General features: G+C 43.0%; 1 protein-coding gene across 1 annotated transcript in view; it reads left to right on the top strand.

The window, feature by feature from the left end:
- Positions 1-20,613, top strand: part of IL11RA (interleukin 11 receptor subunit alpha) — a 422,207-nt gene that overhangs the window by 364,874 nt on the left and 36,720 nt on the right. Inside the window, exons 7-9 of the mRNA XM_069626821.1 lie at positions 2,822-2,985; positions 12,353-12,516; positions 15,321-15,462. Coding sequence (XP_069482922.1) covers positions 2,822-2,985; positions 12,353-12,516; positions 15,321-15,462 — 470 coding nt within the window. The remainder of the gene's footprint in view (positions 1-2,821; positions 2,986-12,352; positions 12,517-15,320; positions 15,463-20,613) is intronic.

Raw genomic sequence — 20,613 nt, 5'->3', positions numbered from 1 at the left:
TCCGCAACCGCCCAGCTGTCCAATTCACCTGTCAAAAATGGAACAAAAGAATGAGCAAAAAAGGCCAAATGGTAGGCCCGAAAATTTGGTACGCCCAATCCAGCTACTTGGACAGGAAGCTGCAACTTCCAAAGACTAAGCCTTGGAGGTTTTTTGTTCCACAAAAATTCCTGAACTAGACGGTCCAAGTCATTCCAATAACTGCTCTTAATTTTCAATGGAAGCATGCTAGAAACAAAGTTGATCTTGGGTGTCGTATTCATTTTCAGGGCATTGACTTTACCCCATAGAGAAAGATTAAGCAAAGACTACCTTTCTAGATCCAATTTACAATCTCGAATAACCACACTCATGTTTTCATCAACCATCCTGGAAAGAGGATACGTCAACCATACCCCCAAATAACGCAAGCGTACATCACACCAAGTAAACCCCAGCCCCGTAACCAGAGTCTTATCACATCTATTTGTCAAAGGCAACACTTCAGACTTTAAACGGTTAATTTTGTAGCCCGAGCAATCATGAAAATCTGACAAAAGCCCCATCAAACTGGGTAAGGACACCTGCAAATCCCTCAGCACCAATAGGAGGTCGTCCGCATAAATACAAGCCTTCTGTACAACACCCCAACAGGCAACACCCTTCAAATTTGGTTTGTTTTTTTATGCTAATTGCAAGAGGTTCAATCGCTAAAATGAATAACATAGGAGAAAAAGGGCAACCTTGACGCGTGCCTCGTTCCAAACAAAAAGGTTCCGAAATCACCCCATTGGTCTTAACATCAGCCGTTGGTCTGGCATACAGAAGACCAATCCAAGAAACAAAATTCTCACCCAAATTCATCCTCCTCAGCACAGAGTACAAGTAATCCCAACTAACTCTGTCGAAAGCTTTCTCCTCATCAAGGGAAAGGACAGCAGCGTCACAGTGTATCCTGTCCGCCATTTCCATAGTAAGCAACAACCTTCTTATATTACTTGAGGTACGCCGATTTTTCATGAACCCAGACTGGTAATGAAGTTATTTATGTATATAGTATTGATTTATTATTTATATACAGGAGGAACAATGCTCTTTTGATCAGAAAAGAACATACAATAGATAAGAAATCCGATTTGACGGGACACTTTGAGCTTCTTACAGTGGGGTGAGTTTGAAGGACATTCAGACCAGGTCGTGGAGAGGAGTAAATGGAACAGTTGACAGGAACAATACATAAGTGGACATACATAAAGGACAACCAACATTGGACATTTGCTGGAGTAATGAGCCAGTGGATACCAACGTGCTCCAACAAAGACATATATGACCCACTTTGTGAATCCATGCCCACGCTGAAGTCAATTTCTGGTTAATAATGATGATGCTTCAAATGACTCTACAACTATCCTCTTGAGAGGTGCTGCTCATGACTCCGGTGTGATGTTTTTCTTATTCAAGGATGATCCCACTCTTGTCTCAGGATGGCTGTCATCCTAGTACCAATGCTTCGGAAAATAGCAATGGACTCAGGCATCAAGAGGTCGATTGGTTAGTCTAACACAGGCTTTTGTCCTCGCACTGTACAATTTCAATGCGTAGCATAACCAATTCTTTAGGCACAGTCAATGAAAACCATATATGTTTTGACTGTAGGTATAACTGAAAACTACGGCTCCTAAAGATGTTGTTTTGGAAGATCTGCAGCAAATCCCTCACCAATTGACAAAGAGTATTGTTGTTGTATTTTTTTATTTTTTTGCCTTGAGTGCATGGTAACTACTTTTGGACGCACTCCATTTTGTATAACAGAATGTTCTGTCCATGATCTCATCATCTAAAATGGGCAGAATGCTTGGATCTGACCTGACCATGCTTTTGTGAGAACTGAGAGAGGAATCTGGGGGGATGGCATATGCGTTCATCTGGAGGACAAGACTGTGTTGTGAACCATGAGTTTGATCCCCGGTCTGGTGCTTAGAAACTGGAAGGGTCTGGCATTGCACAATATAAATCATCAATAGTAAATACTAGTAATAATTAAAAAGCTTGACTTTTCCAGGCTTTTAAAACTGGAGGATGAAGGTGCTTTTTTGTTTAATGGACAGAGAACTTACTGAAACTATCAGTGGCCAAATAAAAATTAAACGAAAGCTTGTAGAGAAAGGAGTGGTGGTATGGATGCTTTCAAAGCCCCGGTAAAATAAGAACTCATGAGTTGTACATTGATGGAAAATTAAATCTTTGTATGATCTGAATAATTGTCTTAAGTGCTGGATTTGCCTGGAAGCACAGTCGATAGAGGTCTTTAGTTATGGAGGAGAAATAAAGTCATAGAGAATCAGCCATTAGGTTCCTACAGTTAAGGAGAGCACTGCAGCCCATGGTTATGGAGGGTGTATACATAGCTCCTATCGGGGTCAGTCCTGAATCTATAGGAACTGCTCTAAGGGGCTTATGCCCGAGAAAGACAAGCAGGAAAGTCATTCATATATCGAGCTACCTCCTGGTGTAACCTTGTTTTATACAATGTCATCATGCATCATGTACAGACTGGCTTAAACTAGTGTTGACATGGTTCCTATGGCGATGTGTAGATTAATAGACCTGAAATGCCATGAGCCCATAAGCAACACTCTGCTCAGTGGAATTATAGTTCGTCTACGATGTTTGTGTAATACATATTTGCCTAATTATTGGTTGAAAGCCTAAAACAAACATGCTAAATAGAGATAATGTTCCTGGTAATGTCTTTGCCGTTGTAGTATTGCGGTCGTGCCAGGTTGATAAAGTGCGCAGTGCTGGTGCAGCTATTGTGATTAACGGCCCATGTCATTTTCAGAAACAGTCATTTCATCACCGGGACGTGCCTGCAGGACCCGGCAAGACCCAACATGTGCAGCGTGAGGAACTCCGAGTTCTGGAGTTCCTACACCATGAACGTCACGGAGGAGAATCCTCTCGGCGCCAGCTTCCGGCTCCTGAAGGTCATCATGCAGTCAATGGGTAAGTGTTGGTTATCTAGTCTACCCTGCTACCGTCCTCTCCCCTTAATATCATGTGGCAATTCCCCAGTGCTTTGAATTAGATAGAGGAACAGACCAGTCTCGCCAGATTCCAAATGAGTACTTTGGTACTGATGGCACGTATTCCTTCTGTAAGCGAATGAAGAGCTTCAGGGAGGGAGCTTCACCCCACCCACCCCTCCCTTCTTCTCCTTTGACCTTAAGGTGAGCTGTAACTTTGTACCTTAATGGGACTAGAACCTAGATACCCAAGGGTTTTGTGTGCTGTAACAAATGCAATAAATAAATAAATAAATAAATAGAGCTGTCATCCGGAAAGCGCAACCCAGGGAAAACGAAAATGCGTTTCTGGTACTGCAATAGGGAGGTTCAAGTTCTGAGGCTAAACAGAAGCATGCCCATTTATTGTATATATTTATTTATTTTATTTTTGTATTTATAGCAGCGCAGAAAGTCCGTAGGCAGTTAGGCGCTGTTGACCGACATTCAAACAATTCAAGCGGTTGAGTCAGATAGGTTCATTTCGGTCATTTCCGGGTCAGTTAAAGAGGTGTGTTTTAAGCTTCTTCCTGTAGGAGGGATAGGAGGGTTCAGCACGTAGGGAGAGGGGTAAGGTCTTCCAGCGTTTGGCAGCCGATACTGGGAAGCTGGGCCCACCCGCTCTGTGACGACTGAACAGTTGTATGATGAGGCAGTAGGTCTGTTTCAGGCCCAAAGGTCTAGCGGCAAGGTGATTGGTGTACGATTGGTGTAAGATCTTCAACCATTAAACAAGCAGTAATCCGAAATACAAATATGGAGGTGGACATACTGAGGATGTTTATGGTACTTGATTGAACTTCTTAGTTTGAGCTATTAGGTGGCATTGAAGCGCCATCTATAAGACAAAACTATCGCATTAGAATCCTGCTAGGGAGAAATGTCTGATGAAGTACGGCACAGCTTGTAGATGTTGTTTGGTTATTTACCCACCTATTGACTGTTCACGGCCATGCTAATCCCTATGGTCATTAACACCCACTTCCAGCCTTAAAGGCATCTTCCTGGAATCTCTCTGAGCTAGCTTTATCAGGCCACACTGTCGGAAGGGCCTGCCAGTGTTATTTCAAAGCGGACGTCTGAGAGTTAATGACTTAATTGGAGCAGTGAGCACAATACTGTAATATAAATGTCTTAACCAGGTCTACCTTCAACCACTTGATTACTAGGCGAAGCACTAGGCGGGCCCTTCACTGAAGTGCCTGTTAAAACAAGCATTGGCAAAACCAACAGTTTTGGCTTGTGAATAAATAATTAGGCATCTGCCAGGAACTGCTATTATAAATTAAACATTAACTACAGTTTTAAAAACATAGATATTCGTGTAACACATACTTTATTTTTACCTATGACAGCTAAACATGAACATTTTTTCTTATTGTTTTTTTATTTCTTATGCCTTCTTATTCTCAGATAACAGAATAGTAGTGATCCTCTGTGCGGCTTCTGCTTTGGTGTATTTGGACGGAGCTCCGCAAGCAAGGCAGCAACAAGGACAGACACCTGTGTCTGTTTATGAACCCCAATGCCCCACCATTGTTGTTTATTTTGGTAGTATTTGCCTATTGTTAGGGAGTACAACAAACATGAACGCTGCTTATCTGCAAGGCTGGCTGTAAGACACGATTTAGTTGCAGAGGGAGGAGGGATCACTCCCTGTCAGGCACTTCAAAGGGAGTCATAGGATCTTGTACCTGACTCTGGCTCTTACACAAGGCCACTGACCTATTTGGTGGAGAGCCGGGCCATGTCTTTTTCAGCCTAGCGGTCTTACTGCCTTTGGAATCAAGGCCTGTAACCTCCATCTATTTTATGCAAAGTGTGGAAAATAAGTTGCAAAACCTTTTAGCTCGTTCATGGTAAATGCAGTGGACATATGTTTGTTAGTTGTATTATTTGTAGCATGCACGAGACCCGAAGGTATCATGGCGCGAGTACAAGTATATGTTCGGCGTACATAGTTGCAAATACAGTCAAGATACAAGGTGGTTTACAGTACAGGGACAGGAAAAACGAATATGATACAAGTGTGGGCTGCCACATACATGGTCAAATGAAGACAACAATTGGGATACGATATAAACAGGTGAAATTCATTTGTAGTTAAAACAGTTGATTAACTAGTATGAAACAATAGTGGCTAGAACAGTGCATTACTTGGGCTGAATATAGCAGTGGCAGTGAGGGTACAGCAGGTCATGCTGCAGTTAAAGATCATTTTCTTTGAGCCATTTGATAGTGTTTAGTCTGAAGCTTGTGTAAGTTTGGTCCACTCTTAGGAATGGTGGGAGGGAGTTCCAGAGTTGGGCGGCTTTAACAGGGAAGTGGTTGCTGTCAATTTTGATCAATTTGAAAGTGGGGACTGTCATGCAGTTGGTATAGGCCGCTCTGGTGGGTGGGATAGTGGGTTTTCTGTTAATTCTATCTGTCAAATATTGCGGTGCCGTGTTGCTGATACAATTAAATGTTAGTGAGGCAGTTTTTAGTCGAATTTTCTCGATAGTGGAGAGCCAGTTGGACTATCTCCCGACCGCCTAGATATGTTCTCTTTTAGTTAATCCTAGTGCTGTTCTTAAAGCATTGTTTTGAAGGGTTTGAATTCTCCTGGTAATGTATTTGTTGGAACCGATGTACAGTCAGGGACCTCATTTCACCAAAATGCCAGGGGTAGCGGAAGTGACATCACACAACCCTTGACCCCCTGATGACATCTCAGGAAGTGATGTCATTTGACCCCACCCGAAGTGATATCGCAAGGAAGCAATGGAACACAACCTTTCACCCGTTGATAAAACAGGAAGTGGCATCACATAGCATTGTACACTACGAAAAATATGGTTACAATATCACTGTAATGTGATGTACATTTCATAAAAGAATGGATCACCATATGTATCATTAAGATCAGTGTGTAAAAGGCCCATGTTACCAAATTACTGTGAATGCAAGCAGACGTCCATGACCAAATGTTAATGTGTTATTATTAAGCGCTATATACAGAAAAAATATACACCCAATATCACCCCACCTGTGTTGGTACTCATGTATCGACCTCAGAAGGATGAAAGGCTGAGTTGAGGTGTTTGAGAACAGACTAAATCAGTGACTCACCCCCTGAAGTGTGCCTGACTTAAATAAACCTTTAACGAGTCTAGGAATTATTGTATAGAATTCCAGAAAGACACATCATTTGGTATTCCTATTCTTTCTTGTTTAAGGTCAGTGCTGAAAGTGTTAGACTTGTGGCACTCCTGTTTTTCTTTTTCTTTTTTTTTAAGGGGTCTGAACAAGAAAGCCAGCCACTCCAGATGTAAAGAGCCACATGGTGCTGGCCACAGCCCATGAGCTAGCGTTACAAAAAAAGAGGTTGTGAGGGAGACCACAGAGGTCGCGAGGAAGACCTCAGAGATCGCAGTTGCGACCTCTGGTGCCCTCGAAATGACGTCCCTGGGTATAGTGCATTGCAGTAGTCCAGTGTGGACAGCACAAGTGTTCTTGCCAATGTGGTACAACTACTTGTTGAAAGGAAGGGTTTGGCCTACCTGACCAGCTTACATGTGTAGGCTGTGGATGATGCTATTGCATTCACTTGTTTTGCTAGTGTAAGGCTGGAATCCAGGTAAAATCCTGGGGTTTTCACCTCCTTGGCTACCTTGCTCGTATTGCCATCTATATCAAAGGAGGAGTATTTGTGGCTACGTTTGTTAATGTTAACTGTGGTCCCCAGAATAATGAGTTCAGTTTTGTCATCATTCAGGCATAGACCATGGATTGCCATCCATGCCTCGATGATGTGGTATATTCTAGTCACCAAGGCCAAATCCTTATTGTAATCCCCTGTAAGTAGAAATGAGAATCTGGGTGTCATCTGCATAGTTAATGTGGGTGACACAGAGACAATCCAGATCATCAAAAAGGAGCTTGGTAAATATATTATACATGGTGGGGGACACGCAGGATCCCTAAGGAACACCGCAGGTGATGGGGATAGGGTCTGCTGCTGCTGTGCCAGAGAAGACTATCATTGTCCTACTACTTAAGAAGGATTTGATCCAGGCTATGGCTTGTTGAGAGAAGTGCACTGCCGACTGTAGATGGTTACAGAGGACCTTGTGGTCCACCAGGTCGAACGCTGCCGAGAGGTCCAGAAGAAGTAGTAATGCAGCTTTGCCTTTGTCTCTTAGCTCGTCGACCTGGGCTTTAAGTTCGATGAGCGCAGGTTCAGGCATGGTGTGGCCTGAAACCTGATTGCCGGGTGTCCAGAAGTTGATTCTGCTCCAGGAATTTTTTAATTTCTACGTAGGCCACCCAATCTAAAATCTTTAGGAGGAATGGTACCGTTGTGATAGGCCTATAATTCGTGGGTATGGATGGGTCAAGTGATTGTTTCTTCAGGAGTGGGAGGACCCATGATTCCTTGAGGTTGCTTGGTATAGTGCCAGACGTAAATGACACATTAATGAGCTTAGAGATGAAAGGTGCTAGTTCTCTGGCTGCGTCTTTTATGATTTGGTCAGGACATTTATCTCTGCGACAATTTGAAAGTTTGAGCGAGAGTATGGTTTTTTCAACCTCTAGTACAGTAACATTGGAGAAGTTGAAGCGAAGCGCTGGTTTGGGTAGAATGGGTGGCATGCTAGTTTGATGGAATGTGGCAGGTATGCTTTGTTTTTTATTAGAGACTAGCTGTCCCCGGCCACGCGTTGCTGTGGCTCAGTCTGGTTAAATGGAAAAGAAAGAAAATAGAAAGCGCACATTTGTAATATGTTTAATTTCACAATGCTTGTAGGTACTTTTTAATGGCTCTGGCGGTTCTTTAAGTTGAGGCAGTTTCATTTTCCCGGCGGCGCAACACATTCCTTTCGTTCCTCCATCAAATTTCAGAGCCTTCCAATAAGGACACACTTCAGTCATGGTGCAGATGAGACCATGCCGACTCAAACTATAATCATCAGCTGGGTTGTACCGGAATGCAAGGCAATTGTAATTGCGTGATTGCTGAGCATGGAGTCGTGTTTGACGCACAATGCTTGTGTGTAGTTTTTAATGACTCTGGCGGTTCTCCAAGTTGAGGCAGTTTAATTTTCCCGGCGGCGCAACACATTGCTTTCGTTTCTCCATCAAATTTCAGAGCCTTCAAATAAGGACACACTTCAGTCATGGTGCTGATGAGAACATGCCGGATCAAACTATAATCATGAGCTGGGTTGTACCGGAATGCAAAGCAATTGTAATCGCGTGATTGCTGAGCATGGAGTCGTGTTTGACGCTGATCTGCTCAGCCACTCTCAGCCTGTCGCGTTCGAAGCAGATCTGAAGCTGCAGAATGCGATCGGCATGCTCGCAATCGTGCATCCTAAAGTCTGGCTGCACGTCGCTCTGCTGCTTTCTCAGCACGTATTTGAGCCAGCGTGTATTGCTTTACCGTCCAACAGATGGCATTGGTTTGCAGTAAAATATTTAGTATAGCGTGTGTTGCTTTTTTTACGTCCATTAGATGGCGCTGTTTTTCAGAAAAAGCATGTTTTTACCTATCACAGGTGTGACATCTATGTATAGTAGGTATATAAAAACACGTGCCTATTGTGTCAAAATTTCAAAGCAGTCAGTGAAGAACTTTCAGGGATTTAAGGTTTTGAACAAACAAACATTTACATTTTTGTATTTATATAGATTTTGACTTGGAGAGTAGCAATTTTTTCTGTGAGGGCCTGTATGCCAGAGCACCAAGTCTTATCTTTAATACAATTATCTGGTACCGTGATCGGATTCTCCAGTTCTTTTAGTATAGCAAACAATTCCTTGGTGGTTGAGTTTGCTTGCGAATTTCTGTTATCATAACTTTCCTTTTTAAATCGCCTTATTTCAGTTTTGTATTTAGTGGAGATAGCGATAAGATTGGCTTTATTTATCTCAGATGGCTCAAGCCTCCAGGTAGATTCACTTTTACGTTTTTCTTTTCTAAGTGTTTTTAAGTACGGAGTAAACCAGGCATTACGATGTGCTCTGGGTTTACTGTTCCTCATTTTTAAAGAGGCAATAGAGTCGAGGGCTTCTGTCATGACTCTGTTCAATTCAATGACAAGGATCGATGGATCTAGCGTGTCTGCTAGAGAGTTTAGGGTTGGGAGTATCAATGGTAAACGTTTGTCAGAGGTTATATTCTTTTTGTTTCTTGTTAAGGTGCTAGGGGGTTATTTTGGGTTGTATTCGTTTTGGCATCTAATGTGAAGGCTATGAGTGAGTGGTCCGTCCGTATCTGGGGACTGACGGCTGTAATCGCGGCATCACAGTTATAGTCAGCAACCAAATCCAGCGTTCTACCCTTCTCATGGGTTGGCTGTGTCACTTTCTGTGTGAAGCCACGCTCAGAGAGGACATCATCTATGGATGTAGCTTGTGAGACTTTGGGATCGTTGAAGCCCAGGTTCATGTCTCCCAGTAGGAGTGTCTGTGATGCATTTTTCAGATGATGAGAAAGGATCGTGGATAGGTCCTCCTCGAATGAGCTAATGGGGCTTGGATGTCTATATTTTAGGCGGATGGTGATTGCTTGGGAATTAGATATGAGCAGTTTGGCTGTGAGGGATTCACACGAGTTAACGTGCAGGGGGGGCTACTGTTCTCCTTGCTAGACTAGATTTGGCTATAATAGCTAATCCTCCTCCACTGGTGTCGGCTCTGTCTTCTCTAAGAATAGTATAGTTAGCTGGCACTGCCAGCATCAGGGCAGGGCATGCTGCCAGATGTCGCAAGGTTTCAGTAATGGCCAAGAAGTCATAATTTTCTGTTTGTATCAAGTCAGCAATTTCTATGGTGTGGCCTCTAGGGATCTTGCATTAATAAGCGCTCCTTTGAGGACAAGGGTCACTGTCTGTGTCATATAAAGCCCCATTTATGAAAAATGTTAAAGTAAAGTTGCAAAACATTAAAGAGGAATTCCTGAAAAAGCAAAATTATATTATGAACTCAGAAGAAAACAGGAAACCTGTCCACTCTGCAAGTAAACCGCATCCTCCGGGCCCATTGAGTATTGGTCTCCCCTCTCTAAGCTCATCCATCCTGAGGAGCGACTCCTTTGTGATTGTCTCCTAATGCACACCGAGGTGTATTATGCACAGTGTATTCTAAAACTGTGCACCAGTACATTCCGTTTTTCAGATCGTAGGTCAGGCTGTTTGACTAATCTCAAATTTATCATGAGATGGACCAGAACAAACATCCTTGATTGATCATTTCTTTTCTACAGGATTGCAATAAGCCTTCAGTTACCATTTGTTTTGCTAAAAGGCAGTGCAGCCATAGCAAGTTTCTTTAATGTTGATGAGTTGAAAGGGACTCGCTGTGGAATGCATTCCAAGATCACTTGAGGGACCTTAGTAGCAGTCCTTACCCTGAACCTCGTAAGTGGGTGGAGCCTGCAATGATTCCTTATGTGAATTCAGGACGAACAGAGACACCCACAGCACTTAAGGATTTTTAAGGCATATGATTTAGGCCTTTGATGTCGGGTTAAAAACTTTGTCCAAAGAAGCATGTGTTCTTTTGAGTTCAAGGTTCTAAAAGACCAGTTCACAGAAGCATGCATGAGCACTTGTAAACTGAGACGTGCATAAGTCACATGTATGGTCATAATAGTACTGGTTAACATGTGCCCCTTATGCATGTCATCTTTTGCCTGCGAACGCGCATTTGGTTTGTATTCATTGATGACTACGCCCTCCGTGGCTATTCCTCTTGCACATCGAGCTACAACTTGCGGCTCTCTATGTGTTTTGGTCTACAAATTCTATGAATGTTTACAATAGTCTATGTTGCCTAGAGCTAATGGGTGTTGTAGTTCCAACCATCTGTATATCCAAAGGTTGCAGACCTCCGAGTCATTGACCAATCATGGGTAATTTAGATGTACTAATAATTGTAGGAAATGCTTTATGAAATAGTTGGGAGTGACCACCAAGATACCACTGTGGTCACCTCATTTCTATTCCATGCAGAGCAGCTCCCCCCGAAGCACGCTGTATTCCCCCCACATCTTCTGATGCGTATTTCCATCTTGAAGTGGGTCGGGTTTGCTTGCAAGGATGTCATGAAAGCGGTCCTTGTCCTTATGATACAGTGCATTATTTTTTGATGCAAGATAAATACTGTAATTTAAGCACCCCTACAGATAAACAGTACACTAGCCACCTTACTCTGTAAAAACAGGCAAGCACTACCAACATAAAAAAAGAGTACAAATACCAGGAAAATGATTGCTCTTAGACTCCATGGATATCAGTGGTACGAGCAGAGAGGTGTTACAGAAAGGAGAGCTGATATATATATACAATTGTTTGTACATATAAAACAACAGCTGCAAAATGGCTTCCACTAGATTTCAGCCTATGCATAGAACGTCAATCTAAACAGATACAAGCATCAGAAATATGATTACAGTGAGTAATGTATCCCATATATATATCAGGCAGTAAATATAATATGCTACCTGATCTCAAGCGGAATATCAAGGCAAACATGCAACTTTTAATGTGCAAATAAATATAGATTACACAACAATCACATTTCCGAGTGCAAATATATATTTGTATATGTCATGGATGTTAAGTCACCAGAATAAGGTGCCAGAAGGATAGCTCAGGGGCTTAGAAACCTATGGGTACTAAGCACGTCATAAAAACCCAATTACAAAACATTGTAAAAAGGTTACTTTTTACTCGCAAAAATATCACTTTATTCTTAACTTCGATAAATATGGAGTAAAGTACCCCCACTTCCAAATCGTATCTGGAACTCTGGATTTAGGATGCCTATCTATATAGATATCCGTACTAACTTCACCTTTACACCTGGGTACTCATGCCCACTTGTTCACATTACATGGTACCCTAACTGAGTGTGTTCTTCAAAATGTGTTTGATAGATTGGGGTGTTCTGTAGTACACACATTTGGTCCCTCTACTATTGGTGCACACAGTGAGTGAGCTGGAAGAAATGCATTTGAGGTGAAGCCAGAATTCCTTCTGTGAATCTTGTTCAGATGGCTTCACCACACTGTGGCTCACTTTGAATGGCCTGTCATTAGTTGCTGCCTTAGAAACCGGTTCTGCTCGTGTGAACGCTCTAGATTTTCACACTGTGGGCAAATTGTTAATCTCTTGCAAATTTAGCAATATTTTAATACATCATGCACATTATATTTACCTCATCTGTTCATGCACCTGTGTGTCCAGGAATGTCACACCAATTGTGCTCTATCTTCCAGCGGGTTATTTTCTCTAACAAAAAAGTTCTTGTTTTGGTTCTAGTTAAGCCAGATCCTCCAGAGAGCCTTGTTGTGGAACCGGTTCCTCTCGCCCCACGGAGATTGCGGGTCACTTGGGATTACCCTTCCACCTGGCCCAAGTCAGCTCATTTCCTACTGAAGTTTCGTCTCCAGTACCGTCCTGTGGTCCATCATGCCTGGTCTGTGGTACGTTGTAGGAAACAAGTTTGGTCTTTGCACCTGTTTATACACCACTGTTCATAAGCACTGTAGAGTATGGTCTGCCGGCAAAGTGAAATGTAGGGCAAATTTCATCAATTTTGCTTCATCAGCAGTAATTTTGTTCAGTATTAGCATAACTGACCTAAAAACATTTGACCTAAAACATTTGATTGAATTATTTCAACCTTTTTTTCAGTCAAATTTAATTAAATATATATATATATGGTGTGGGTAAGGGTATAGATTAGGTTAAAGGCAAGTGGGGGTGTGGGCGGTCTCCCCATGCATTTTAGACTGAAGCAAGGTCAAATAAATGAGATCAAATTTGATTAGGTCAAATGTTTTAGGTCAAATAGACCCAAACCATGTTGCTCACCTCTAATCATGAATATTTAGTGGGCAGGATGTGATGTTATGGTTGCCAGATGGATTATTTCCAGGTGTGAAGGCTATTGGTGTGCCATTGGGTTAAAGTAGAAAAGCTTGGGTGTGTCCATGTGTTGATGATTGATTCCAAGGTGCTCATGTCCCCATGGCAGGAAATTTGCTCCAAGGACAATTGTTCATAGGTATTATTGGAAGTGGCCAGTTCTTGCTTGTGTCGTGATACCAATGAGGAGCAATGTCTATCACCAAAGAGCAGCACCCACGAATCCCCACTACAAATGTATTTATGTGTTTATTGCTCATTTGTTAGGCACCTATACAGCAAGTAAATACCTTTTCAAAGCGTCCACGGGACAAAGAGAGGGGAACAAGGGAGTGAAGCACATTAACAAAAAATAAAAACACAAAATATTAAAAGCAGTGGGGGGGAAAGGACTAGCTTACTATTCCTTGTGAGTATTCAGAACGTGCAAGTGCAGCAAAGAAGAGGGAAAGGGGGAAGTGCTGGATTGTCCGTGCTCATGGGTGAGCCACAGATCAATGCACGGTGGAAGTGTATGCTGAGGAGAGTACTACACGGCCTGGGGCCGCTATGGGTATAACTGCAAGCCTGCAAAGAGGCAGGGGAAGTGCTAAGGGCAGACAGGAGCAGGGACAGTTGGGTGTGGGCAGCTAGGAGCCCGAGGATGCATGAGGGCCCAGGACACCAATCAATGCAACTATGAAAATTAACCAAGGAGAGAAGAAGGGAAAGAGGAGGTAAAGATGAAAGTCTTGAGAAGCTTCCTGAATTTAAGAAAGCACTGCTCAAGGCTCAGAGGGAGGTAGAGGGATCGACCACCTATCCTCTGTTTAGTGAAACGTTTTACACACCAAGAGTTGGTGCCAGAGGAAATTAGAGGTCTAGAGGGCGAGTATTTAGTGAGAAAAAGTAGAACATAGTGTGATCCCAGGGCCCAGACAGCCCTGTGGATGATGCAGAGGGCTTTGAATTGAATCAGTACAGCAACCGGGAGCCAATGAAGACTTTTTAGGGCAGGAGAGTTGTGGTCCTGGTGCATGGTGGTTTTGACACCTCTTAGCTCTCAATTCCAGGAGCGTCAAATCAGTTTGTTCCACAGTTATGGATCTGGATTGGGATTGGTGGTTGTGGGAAATGTAGGTTTTCTTCATTGTGTGATTTTAATTGTTGAGTTTCTAATATATTCTGGAGTGTGTGCAACATAACCACCACATTCTTCACCTAAACAGAGACTCTAGTCTTCCAATATCAAGGAATGCAAGGGGCATATTCTAAATACTTCAAAAGAAAGCTGGCACACTCTGGCCAAACCTGACACGTGGGTACAAATTCTGAAATAAAATAAGGAGACACATCAAATATGTAGTGATCTGCATGACAAGCAAAGACATGAAGAATAACGTCCACACCCATGTTTATTTCTGTACACAGAGATATCTATGGCTCAACTTTAGCAGAAAGCACTAGCAACTCAGAGTGGCACCATTTTGGAATACAGTCTGCATCAGACGCATTGCTATGGGGGGCAAAGGGAGCAATAGCCCCTGGTCTTTTTTGTTGTAGCCCCGGATCGAATCTCAGGAGCTACAACCAAAAGGCTAGCTATCCCCCAGTCCCAACAATTCCGACATTAGCATAGCGCCCGGTCTTTTCCAGACCTAGCAACACCTCTGGTCTGCACCAAGAACATTATAGGATGCCTAAGTGTTATCCAGTGGTGGCATCACACCTCACACCTTGACTAGCTGGTAAGGGGCTACTTCAGATAAAGATTCCGCAGCTGCGTCTGCTTTATCCTACACAGATCTTGCAGCGCTCTTAGAAGAAAAGCTAACGGAACCCCAAATTGCATGGCCAGTGTACTTATGGTGCTAAGAGATGGGGTGGGGTCTTTCCACTCTTGTAAAACCCACCTCCCACCTGGGTGCTCATTCTTCTCTCATGATGAAGGCATTTAGTGGGATGCATATAAATCTAGCAGATGTAATGCTGTGAAACCATTTTTGACAGCTGTACATATGTTAGCTGTGTTTGTTAGATTTATATTGTCTGTTAGATTCATAAGCGGACCCACTAACATCCCCCATGATGCGAGAGGAAAGGACATATGATGATTTGATATCATGCAATGGCTCAACTAAGAATCTGAGGATGTTGCCAAACCCAATGGAGCTGCGGAAAACACCTTTTTGAAGGGATTGTCTTGACCAACTCGTCTATGGTTGGATTGCACCTTAGATTAGCAGAAATAGGCCTGCAAATCCTGCGAGTTTCACATGAATCAAATTGTGTTCTTTCTTTCCCACTTCTAGCATGAAGCCTCACTACTTTGGGTAATCTTTGCCACCATAAATGATCAACTCTTTTGCATCTCTGATAGGTTGAGACCGCAAACCTGACCGATGTCATCACGGACGCGTTCATGGGCACGGAGCATGTGGTGCAGGTGAGCACCAAGGACTTCATGGATGCTGGGAACTGGAGCGATTGGAGCGCGGAAGTGAAAGCCACGCCATGGATCAGTAAGGATTGGGACAAGGAGTGGGAGTCAATTGAGAATAATCTAAATGGAGCCCTTTAACCAGGCAGGTAGAAATGGTGTTAGACATATTAGGTATTATACACTGTAGTAGCCTCAACACTCTTTGAAGCCAATCATGATAGGTCTTCCAAGAAGACTTTCAATGTAAGGACATTTACATTCATACACTCTGTATGACCCAGTTGGCCGGCTACTAAAACGTCTAAATGTCCAAATGCATGAAGATTAGTAAACACATTATTAGGAATCATGGAGTCCAGATTCTCCTGCTTTACGTTTTACTGTCTCCAATAGTTTCCTCACCAACACCTTTAAAGATTCTATGTTCATTCACCCCCATTTTCTTTCCACAGAGTTTTCTGCCATATTCTTTTGGCCCAAAAAACTCGAATTTTTATTTGTTTTATTTGAGAAGGTTGCCCCTAAAACCACTCTCCTTTATTGATTCCATTTCCTTCCACCCCGCTACCGCTTATATGGCTTACCCAGCCCACATAATTCACGCTGATTTTTATTTCAGTCCACATTTTCAGCAAAAAACTCCACAAAAGTAAAAGCAGGCGATGGATGCACGTTGTACACTGTTAAATGTGTACAGGGACCTGAGACATTAAGTGAATAGCTTCTCTATATATCCCTTGCTCTGCCTCCTTCCTTTAGTAGGGCCAGAGGATAGACAACTACTTGTGGGTAAAGACAACCTCTTCACATTCCATTTGGAGCATTAGTCATTTCATACTCTTGTTTGGCCATTAGGTGCTACGTCGAAAACCTTGTCTGTCAACTCCTTCCTACAAGTGGTTAGCTCAGATGCATTAATAGCACATGGGATATACAATTAAGTTGTTTTCATCAAATAAGATCAAATTAACGCTTTGTGGATATTAGTGGGTATGTGTGGTGGAGAAATGTCCACTTCACAAACTCTTGAATGGCCACTATCCGTCCTCCTATGAAGTGGATTCTTATCAGTTGCGGTCTAATGGGCAGTAGCAAGTGAAACCGGTTGTCAATGTTCGTCAAGCTGTCCAGAGACCATCCGAGCACATGTGTACCTGCCTTGTGAAGCAAGAGGTGAGTCAATGTTTTGTTTGAAAACCCCCAAGAATTGTGGATCATAAGTTGAGGACCACTAAAGCAAACTTGTTGACATAATACATTGTAGATCTCTGATATCTTTTGGATTTTGAGTGAAGGCTGAGGTGTCATGGGTCAGCACGTGGTAGTAATGAACATTGACTTCAAGGGTGTGGTACGTAGAACTATGGTAATACTCAGGCAAATGATTTGAGTATACATGCATGGCCTTTGCACATACCCCAAAATGCAGAGTAAATACGATGCAACGATATGCCTAAATTTTGCCTTTTATCCTGTTCATCATTGGACATGGTTAACCTCTGGGAAATTATCTTGAAGACATTTAATGTAGAGGTGGGGTTGTGACCACAGTGCCCACTTTCAGCACTATGTTGTGGCATGACCATAGAGTTGCATTTGGAAGAACTCCAATATATTAACATCCCTGCATGCAGACATACCCAGAAAACAACATAAAACATTTGAGAGGATTCAGAATATGCTGACGCTGAAAGAAGTCAGACCACAGCTTGGTGGGCTGCCAATGACTCCACGGTCTCACACACATTCACCGATTATGCACCAGCACTCTGCCACACGGGAACTGGGTCCTTGAAAAATATAAATCCCTATTACACACCTGAAAGATATCACTGATCCAGTCACTACTTGGCCAAATGACCTTGCCTCATTTTTTATTGCTAAAATTGAAGTGATCCGCTCTAATATTGCGCAATTTTTTGCAATAATGACTCCGGATGCCATCATGTCATTACCTGCATCCCCTATTGATCCCTCAGCCAATTGGTCTACCTTCCCACTTTTTACCGAGACAGAGGTCCTAGCGGCTATCTTGAAAATGAAATCATCCTCTTCTGAGGATGCTATCCCTGCCACCATTATGAAGAAGATCACCCCAGACAAACTAACAGATATTACTTCGGCCATAAATGACTCTTGTAAGTCAGGACTGGTTCCTTTGGAGCTGAAATCGGCAAGGGTTATCCCCCTTCTCAAGAAGGCCACACTTGATCCCACAGTCCCCACCAACATTCGTCCTATCTCTCTGCTTCTGTTCTTGTCCAAACTTCTACAATCTCTTATCACTCCCCTTCTGTCCTCTTTTATGGAACCTTCTAAAATCCTCAACCCTGCTCAGGCTGGTCTTAGGCCTGGGAGAGGTACTGAAAGTGTGCTGGTTTCTGTACAAGACAACATGTCCAAGCTAGTTGACGTGGGTGGAGTCGGTGCTTTGATTCTGTTAGATCTGTAAGCCGCGTTTGACACGGTTGATCACCCCATCCTTCTCTCACGCCTGGCTCAGATCGGGATATCTGACCCAGTCCTTGTGTGGTTCAGCTCCTTTCTCTCAGACTGTACACAAACTCTTGCTATGCCCCCTTTTCTTTCTTCTTCTTGTTCCTTCACCTGCGGTGTCCCAAAGGGATCCTCACTTTCCCCGATTATGTTCAATATCTATATCTGGGCGTTGGTCTGCCTCATCTGCTCTTACGGCCTCAACTTTTACTCTTATGCTGATGACACTCAAATCCTGATCTGACTCGATCAAGATCAGGCTGAGGTGTCGTCATGCCTTCATGATTGTTTGAGAGCCGTCGGGGGATGGATGGACCAGAACTGGCTCAAACTTAATGGTGACAAAACTGAGGTATTGGTGGTGGCTGTCCTCGGGATTCCTCACTGTGGACCTCTGCTTTCTGGCCCACCTCTCTAGGTCCTCTTCATAGGCCAGTTAGTAAAGTGAAAAACCTGGGTGTTATTCTCTCTGCCTCCCTCTCTATGTCCAACCAAGTGACTGCTGTGTGCCAAGCTGCTCACCATCAGATCAGGGTCCTTAAGAGGGTTTTACCCATGATACCGGAAGCCATTAACCCCATCCACCGTGGTGGCTGTGTTAGTCCTCTCGCGGGTGGACTATTGTAACTCTTTATAACTGTCGCAGCCGATCGGCCTTATACAGCGGCCTCAGCGCATGCAGACCTGGCAGCCAGGTTAGCCACTGGCACTCCGTATGGAGCTCACATCTCTCCAGTACTCCGCCGACTTCACTGGCTTCCGGTGGGCCAGCGTGTCCATTTTAAGTCGCTGTGTATTGTCCACCGGGTGGTCCACGGTCAAGAAACTGAGTTTCTGAAATCAAAATTCTCTTGTTATATCCAAGAACGTGACTTGTGCTCCTCCACCACTAATCTACTTGTTCTTCCAAGGTTTAACCGTGAAAGGGTCGGCGGTAGGGCGTTCTCCATCGCAGCTGCTAAACTCTGGAGCAATCTTCCACTGGCACTAAGAAGTGCTTCCAACCACCTTGGTTTCAGAAGAGCCCTTAAGACCAATTTGTTTTAACTCTTCCTTCTCTTTGGTCCTCCCTTCCGAGAGCAGCTCCCCTCTCTAGCGCCATGATGCCCTCGGGCGACTGTGTGATCTATAAGTCTAGTTAACATAACATAACATCCCAAAATTCACATTCAGGCGGCCAAAGACAGTGCTAAGCTGATCCGGGTACCCAGTGCCTGACTACGGATTGCTCGGAGACCAGAGACCAGGACTAGAATCCCAGAAGACCCACTTGTCAATCAGGTGAAGGGTCCAAACACCATCAAGGGAAATCCAAGCGAAGACTACAAAGGGTGTGTCTAACCCCTAATCCTCCCTTTGTAAAATGCAAATAACACCCATAATTAAGCTAACAGGAATGCAATGATATAGAGAGGACACTTCAAATACCTTAAAGGCATGAGCTTTGGAATTTTCTATTGGCCAACAAAGCGTCCTTCAAAAGAATAATGTTAACTATAAGATGCACTCAAAAATAACTGTTCCAAATTGCAATCATTCTTCTTAAAACCTTTTGCAGGCATTGTTATTATGAAGTTTGACAATGAAGGAATTACTCAGATTCCCCAATCAATATATATGTCCTCCCCTTTTCATGACATTCACTGCTGGGAACCAGAGAGGTTGTCTACCCTGGAACAAAACAAATAGGGTTGTGGGGAGTAACATGCATGAGTAATTCAGAGTGGTGGAGACCACACATGGACACTGCCAAGTTGGAAAATGGGTAACTTTTATTGAAATGTTCTGAATATAAATGATGCATTTTCACAGACGGAATTATGACTTTGGAAAAACATTCCATCTTAGGTTTCAAAGAAACTATCTGTAATGAATACCTGTATCACAGATCATAAGTCTTATAAATAGTTTATGCACCGCAAAGAATGTGCAACCTATGCTCTATCCTGTCTTTACATTCTTACGGTCCTTGCTCAGATCATCAATGAATGTTCTCCAACCCCATTATCCACTTCTTCTCGGTCTTATCATTGATAAAGCTCTTTTTAGATATGCTCCCAGAGTCACTTCCTCCATTTATTTTGCATATCTCTCACACATTGTTGATGTTTACCTTTTAAATATACATTATTTTGGCATTGTGAACGATGTCAACAGCCATATGTTCCTATGATGAAACGTTATTTTGCGTCCGGCTGCGAGAAGGTCATTTAAATTCTGCAAATCCAAAAACGATGTAAAGGGGAAAATGTCAAATTAATGTTTCATATGAATCTTTGTGTACAGCATTAAAGTTTCCGATTCATTGACCATCCTTTCTGCTTACTAAAAGTAGGTATCTTCCAGAGGTTCCTGTATTGGTGATGGTCAAATGTTTTCATGGCACTCACAAATGCAGATCTCCTCTGTGCAATAGAAGATAGATTCAAGGAGACAAAGACACCTGATGTGTTGCCATAGAGATTGACCTTGATGTAAACTCTTCCTGCATCCTAATCACTTTCAACTCCACTCGATAACCATTCTGCTTTCATGAGTCTCCATCATCTTTTTGGAAAATGTAACAAAGCTCACACGGTTCCTTCCGGGTTTGCAGGTATGAGTATGTGGGTGTTTATGGATTTTTTGTAATATCAGGTATCGCTTGGTTAATACAATGATGTTAGGCTTAATGGAACCTTTCTGCACTTGGTTACTATTGGGTAAAGTCTTCCATAACCAATAGAATGGGTTT

The sequence above is a fragment of the Ambystoma mexicanum genome, chromosome 6p (genome assembly GCF_040938575.1).
Source record: "Ambystoma mexicanum isolate Mex_15411 chromosome 6p, UKY_AmexF1_1, whole genome shotgun sequence".
Lineage (NCBI taxonomy): Eukaryota > Metazoa > Chordata > Amphibia > Caudata > Ambystomatidae > Ambystoma > Ambystoma mexicanum.
Note: the sequence above shows the minus strand (reverse complement) of the source record. Positions and strands in the feature narration are given on the sequence as shown.